This window comes from Sciurus carolinensis, chromosome 8, assembly GCF_902686445.1.
Source record: "Sciurus carolinensis chromosome 8, mSciCar1.2, whole genome shotgun sequence".
NCBI lineage: Eukaryota > Metazoa > Chordata > Mammalia > Rodentia > Sciuridae > Sciurus > Sciurus carolinensis.
In genome coordinates this window covers 76,790,723-76,798,201 of record NC_062220.1, presented here as the reverse complement: position 1 = coordinate 76,798,201, position 7,479 = coordinate 76,790,723, and the positions used below count along the sequence as shown (strand labels likewise).

The 7,479-nt window shown below is 35.0% G+C and overlaps 1 protein-coding gene across 1 annotated transcript; it reads left to right on the top strand.

Moving 5' to 3' along the window:
* Positions 1–3,357: 3,357 nt before the first annotated feature.
* Positions 3,358–7,074, top strand: Sostdc1 (sclerostin domain containing 1). The gene is made up of 2 exons (XM_047561763.1): positions 3,358–3,699; positions 6,191–7,074. The coding sequence occupies exons 1-2, from the start codon at positions 3,495–3,497 to the stop codon at positions 6,604–6,606; spliced, it is 621 nt and encodes a 206-aa protein (XP_047417719.1). The 5' UTR covers positions 3,358–3,494; the 3' UTR covers positions 6,607–7,074.
* The last annotated feature ends 405 nt before the right edge of the window (positions 7,075–7,479 follow it).

Here is a 7,479-nt window from a genome sequence, read left to right as displayed (position 1 = left end):
CATCCTCTTCTTAGGGATTTTTATGAATGAAGATGCTATAGTAGTTTGTTAGGTTTTTATCTGAACTTATTTGGTTAATTACTTTTCCAGTTAACAAGTTCCATTCTATTAACAAGAACTCTCTGAAAATAGTTAAAACCATAAAATATCAGATATATTTATCCTTACATCCAATAAATATCTTTGATTACATTTATTTTGATGTTTTCCATTGTTAAAGATAAAAAAACAATTGGTCAAGTTTTTTGTTTTTTTTTTTAACCAAACAACATTTACCTCTCATTTTGTCAGGCTAGACAATCTCCTTTTTCTTAACTTTTTATTTTCCACCTTAAATAGAATAGTTGAATTTATTTGAGACTTCTTTCATCTTTCCAAAGTCATACTTAAAATCGAAGACTATGGGCCTGGGGGTGTAGATCAGTGGTAGAGTACTTGTCTGGCATGTTGGAGACCCTCTCCCAAAAAACACGTGAACAAAAGTAAATATAACTTAAAAACTATAGAGAGATTCAGTAGTTTTAGATTAATATTTAATGGATTTTTCCACATTTCTTCTAGGCTAGGTTTTATGCTATACACATTTTTTTTTTCTTCATGAAGTAGGTACATTTGGTCATGTTTTATGATTAAGAAATGACATAGAGTTTTAGGAAATATATCCAATTTCGTACAGATTACAGGTGGCAGAAATAAAATTCAAGTTCAGGAGAACATTCCATTTTATGGAATGAAGTATGGCCCAGTTCTAGAATTGAAAGAAAAATGACCTTAAAAAAAAAAGAAAGAAAAGATCCCAATTGAGATTTTCTGGTTCCATTCCAGGAGTCATATGATTAAATAATACTATTTAGAGCATGAAAATTACTCATAAGTTTTTGCCTATTAGACCAATACTAGTAAGTTTAATTCCATTATTTGATTATTAATAGTGAGTGGTACTACAATAATGACTCAGCTCTAAACTGGAAAATAGGTATCAAAATGAAGAGAGATAGTTGCATAGTCACCATTTTTAATTGTTCCACATTGGATACTCTCAAGGACATAGCAAGATTCACAAAATGGCTTAATGACCACAACTTCATTTTTACACAAATAATATTATATTGATTGTTTATAGTTGTATAACACTCCCCAAATAGTTTTTATAAGTTTATTGTCTTTTAGATCCTGTGGGTGCCTCTGGCTCAGCATCTTTTATAAAGCTGCATTCAGGGTATAGGCCAGGGCTGTAGCCTTATCTGAAGAACTGAGTGTGAGAGAATTTGCTTCTAAGATCACCCATGTGGTTAACAGAATTCTGGGCTATTTGGCTTAGAGCCTCTGTTCCTCATTAGTTACATGCATATGGTCCTTAAGGAAGCTCACATCAAGGCACACTTCCATCAAAGTAAGCAGGCAATATAGCTAGAGCAGGTGAGCAAGACGGAAGTCACAGTCTTTTGGAAAGCTGGTCTTAGAAAGAAGTCACATTTCATCATATGAATAGATTATATTCACTGGAAATTAGTTACTAGACTTATCTTTCAGTCAAGAAAAGAGATTGCTGCAAGGGTGGGAATACCTTCAAGAAGAGCTTATTGGCAATCATGTAGCCTATCACAAATATTCACCAATCTTTTCATTTTAAAAGACTTTTCTATATTTCTTAAATATCTAATTTACCTACTTATCCAATGATATTTATAAAATAGAAATGGTTCATCTGTCCTGAGGCTTGCCAACTCATCAGGCAACTAACTGCTGTAGTACATACAGATGGGAGACTGAATCCAGACTCAGTTAGAGGCAAGAGTTTTCTTAGTCCTAGTGACATCTAAACTGTACTTGAAGGAAAAGTAGGTATTGATTTTTAAAACTTTTATTGTGTAAAATTTTGAACATACACAAGAGTGAACAGAATACCCATCATCCTTCTTCAATAACCATCAACTCCTGACCAATCTTTCAGCACCCACACCCCAAACATCCCTTCCTATATTATTTATGAAATTTATTCCTAACACTGTATCATTTCATCAGAGGATATTTTGGTATATGCCTCTAAAGGAAAGGCAGTCATTGTCTTAAAATAAAAGCATAGTACCATTTTTCTCCCAAAGAAAGAACAATATTTGCTTATTATTGTCAAATAATTATACTTTTATTATTGTTTTTACTTTATTTTTATAATAAAATGGATGGATAGATAATTGGTGGTCCTCATTCAGGAACGATTTTACCCACTGGGGACATTTGGCAACATTTGGAGGGTTTTTTCTTTTCTTTTCTTTTTTGCAACCAGGGATTATTACTGGCATCTAGTGGGTAAAGTCAGGGATGCTGCTAAATATCCTGGATAGGACCTCAAAATGAAGAATTGCTTTGCCCACAATATCAATAGTGCTTCTGTGGATAAACCCAGAGAAGGAGAGAGAGAGAGAGAGAGAGAGAGAGAGAGAGAGAGAGAGAGAGAGAGACAGAGACAGAGACAGAGACAGACAGAGAGATATTAGTGACCTAATATCAATTAATGGAACATCTGTTCTAGGTATGAATAAAGCAGCTCAGAAAAATATAGCATTTCTCACTTGTGCTGCAGAATCAAATTAAGTAATGAGCAAAATGTTTAATAAATATGAGTAGAATCTGTGTTCTGCACCAAAAGAAAAACCGAAAAAAAATTATTTTGAATTTGTTAAACAACAATCTGTCAGGAATGATGCTGTGAATGTTAATGCTTATGGCACTGTTTTAAGATGAAAATTGGTATTAGTTACTTGAATGCAGGCAGAACTCTGCTCGTTATTCTCCACAGAACCCTGGCAATAATTTACCTAGCAGCACAGTAGTTCATGCAGATCAAAGCAGCCTTATTTAAGTGTGTCCAGCGGGTAGATTTTAGCTCTGTGCCTTATACTTATAAAACAAAAAAAAGGTTTATTTCTTGAGAGACAAAACATGTTTAACTAGGCACTTCATACAAATCCTACACTATGTAAACTCATATGAATTCCTCTTGTTATCTGGGAAGAAGCCCCTCCATGCCTCAAATACTCTAAAATCTGAGGCGAGAATAGAACAAATGTGGGAAAGCCAGTCTCCTCAAATGAACAGCAGCATGTTTTCATTTAAATTAAACTTGAATGTGAACTAGATTCAGGAGAGGAAATGGCAGAGGAGAGTTCGGAGTTGCTATAGAATGTGTCTGCCTGCTTCGGTTCCCAGACAAGTGAAGTCCAACTCTGAAATTTCAGGCAATTTGTATACCAAGCTCCTCCTTTTCTGCAGCCTTCTTTTCCATTGGTAAAATTCTTTTGCAGGGTCAAGTAGGGATCCCACCCCTTCTCTGTGTTTTCACTCTGAAGCTCTACACAACTTTACACCTGAATGAACGCCAAACCTCTGTGGATATATAAAGGGAACCTTGAGGAGGAATTTCACAGCTACAGTGCAGAAGCAGAGGGAAAGGAATAAACCAGCTCTTCAGTCAAGCAGATCCTCTACTCACCATGCTTCCTCCTGCCATTCATTTCTATCTCATTCCCCTTGCATGTATCCTAATGAAAAGCTGTTTGGCTTTTAAAAATGATGCCACAGAAATCCTTTATTCACATGTAGTTAAACCTGTTCCAGCACACCCCAGCAGCAACAGCACGTTGAATCAAGCCAGAAATGGAGGCAGGCATTTCAGTAACACTGGACTGGATCGCAACAGTAAGTGTGTTCTGCTTGTACAGATTTTATTCTTTCTTGGTAGCATTAGCTCACATTCCTGTAAAATTGTTCCATTATTAACTAATTTGAACTATATATATTTTGTAAAACAATCTGGGAGCAATCTGTTGCATGCATAGATTGGCAATCTTCCCTAGGTATGATTTTAGAGTTAGCATAATGAAAATAGTGGCTTGATAATGCTAGTACAAAGTTTAGTTTTCAGACATCCACAAAGAAAATGTATCCAGGAATCAAACTGTTGCTTCTCTAAATCTATGCAAAATGAGAATTTTAAGAAGCTTTGTTCTATATCATTTAAATTTAGGTTGTTTTATCAGTTTACTTCAGGACCTGTGCAATTTTGGTAGCATGTATAAAGGTAACTCACCCTAAGTATGTATAATAAATCACAAGGAGAAAAGGGAAGCTTTCAGAGAAAAAAAAAAAAATTGTCCACATGGATTTCTATAACATGTCTACTGAAATTGTTTAAAGTTTTGATGATGCTCAATGTAAAAGAGGGATAAAACTAAAAATGTTGGAGTCACATTTTTCTGAAATAAGTCATTAACAGGATCAAATTTTAGGTAATTGTATATTTCTATGAAATATGGAGAACATTTTTATAATTTAAGATATTTAAAATGACAGTAGTGTTGTGCAGGAAGCATTCTGTTTAATTGGCACACTAACTGACCACTAGTTAAGGGGAGTCAGATTTCTTCTAATTTTTGTTGCATTCTTTCCCTTCGAAGGGTTCACATGTTAATAATCAGGTTTTAAGACAGACAGAGAAACAGTGCACAGGAAATCTTCACAAATCTTTTGCACCTCCTCCTTAAACTCCATTCAACTGTTAAAGCAGTTTTGACCTCTGGAAAGTCAGAGCTAAAAAGACTGGTAATGTCTTCTCAAGAAATCCAAGGTGTTTTCATTTTCATGAAGATGTATGTTTTTAAGAACAGAGGCATATCTGATTATTATCAGATTACTGTGCAATGTGGTGGGTATTCATTGTCAATGAACTGTCAGTGTAAAAATGCCGAATCTATGTGCACAGGAACAAAAAACTAGACAAATCAAAATCATCTCCGGCTGTTTCCAGGTGCATTCCTAGGGCAGCTGCAGGAAGGTGAGCTTATCTCAGAAACAGGCAAGCCCAGCACACTGCCCAGGCCAATTGTTTACCCTTTAATTTCAGTCTCAAAACTCTAGGTCTATATGTGTGCATGTGTATACAATATATTTTCCCACAACTATCACATTTCCCTTAAGCTATATATCTTACCTCAGAAGTGCTGAGGCACAGATATGAAGTAAAACTCCTACTCCACTTTCTACTTAGAGTTAACTTTCAGTAGTCTATGTACAACCACTTTAATGTATTTTATAATTTTTATTTTTAACATTTCATCAAACTATGCTTTTAAATATTCTTTTTTTTTCCCCCTGGTTAACAAGCCTTGATTTCTTTCCAAGTTTGTTATAAGCTATTCTTCTAAAGTTTAGATAACAAAACAATGGTAAGGAAAACTTCAAATATTTCAACATTAATTTTTATTTTAATTACATAAGACATGTAACAAGAAATAGTCAATTAAGGAATAGACTTATCAAATGTGAATAACTTAAAAAGTTTGCCACAACCAATATTCAGGAAATGAACACCATGGTTCCTTTTGCAGTTGTAAATCAGACATGTTAGGTATTTTTCTGCCATAAAATTCATGGAAATGTAGCCAAGTTGTTATGGCAACCATACGTTCCTGATTTAAGGGTTTTTATATTCTTTATATTTTGAGTTGTAGTGGCATTTTGCATTTCAAACATTTTACTATTGGTATTTTTAAAAACATAGCTTGGGAATTTAGGTTTAAAATGTAATTATTAAGCTTGATATGCAAAATGTCAGAGGTTGTACCCATATGTATGATTCTATGCAGCTGAATTTTATAATTGAAATCAAGTATTACGGAGCAAATATGCATTGCACATAATATATAAATACTTTCCACATTTTCTCAACAGATTTTTTTTTAAACCTAATTAAAAGCACTTGCAGACATTAGCCAATATGACCCATGAGAAAGAGAACATGAAAGTGCACTCTTTTGAACTCATTGAAGAATGAATATTTACACATAAATGGAATAGCTGCTAAACCCTTTCAGGGAAGTGAGACTAAGCAAATGAGATTTTCAAATGTTCTAATAAACAATTAGCTAATGTTTTACATGAAAAAATCAGTTCTCATATTATTTTTTTTTCCAAAAAATGTTATAGCCTTTATGTAAATTGATCATTTTCCATGAAAGTGTCTCTAACAACTATCTAGCAGATTTTTACACTGTGAAAACAAAGTAGATGTTCACTTTCTCTTTACAATTTGTTACCATTTGAATATTATTTTTGTCACTGCAGATTATTTTTTTAAAAGATGTTCATTTGCTTTTTGCCTTTGATACATGTTATTTTCCATTTTCTGCAGGTCGGATTCAAGTGGGTTGCCGGGAACTTCGTTCCACCAAATACATCTCTGATGGCCAGTGCACCAGCATCAGCCCTCTGAAGGAGCTGGTGTGTGCCGGCGAGTGCTTGCCCCTGCCAGTGCTTCCTAACTGGATTGGAGGAGGGTATGGAACAAAATACTGGAGCAGGAGGAGCTCCCAAGAGTGGAGGTGTGTTAATGACAAAACACGCACACAGAGAATCCAGCTGCAGTGCCAAGATGGCAGCACACGCACCTACAAAATCACGGTGGTCACTGCCTGCAAGTGCAAGAGGTACACCCGGCAGCACAATGAGTCCAGTCACAACTTTGAGAGTGTGTCTCCTGCCAAGCCAGCCCAGCATCACAGAGAGCGGAAAAGAGCTACCAAATCCAGCAAGCACAGCATGAGTTAGAACTCAGACTCAGACTGGACTGACTACTAACCATCTGCTTTACAGATTTGATTGCTTGGAAGACTCAAGCCTGCCATTGCTATTTTCTCACTTGAAAGTATATGCTTTCTGCTTTGATAGAGCCCAGCAAACTGTCCTAAGTATCAGGACCTTCTCTGGGAACTGCTTTTCCTTTTCAAGTTTTTCAAGATGTACGTATGTTCATGCGTGCAATTTGCATTTAAATTCCACACATCCTGTAGTTTTAATTCCCCATAATTCTTAAAAGACTATTGACACTATATACACCCCTAAACCTGAATCTTTACATTTTAAAACAGAAAAAGGCTCTCTTACTCTCCATTCCCTAGCCCATCCCTGCCCTTTCCAAACAAACCCCCTTCAAAACAGAAAAGTTAAAAAAAAAAAAGTGTTGCCATGAATCTTCATAGTAACATTTCAGAAAGGTGCTTTTTTGGTAATTTTCATGGGAACAATTTAGCAGCCAGAAGAGATCTTCTTCTTCTGAAAGAAAAAAACTTGTGACATTTCACTTCAAAAATAAGCCCTCTAGCTTTTTACATTTCATAGTATGAAATTATATCCTGCATGCTGACCCTCGCTTGGAATGGAATGCCAGAAATGCATGGCAGCAGCTAATAAGTAAAGCTGATTATTTATTTGTCAATGTTATTATTTAATGAGCTCTCACATGTGATTTTTTTTTCAAAATGTTAATTTTTTATGTTTTGAAGCTTTTTCATGTGCCTTAATATTTTCCCCTATGATTTGTGGTTCAGCTAGATATATGAAATTACATGTTGTAGATATGTAAAATAAATATTTTAGTCTCCTTATTACATATGTATTTCATCATGAACTTTATCAAATATG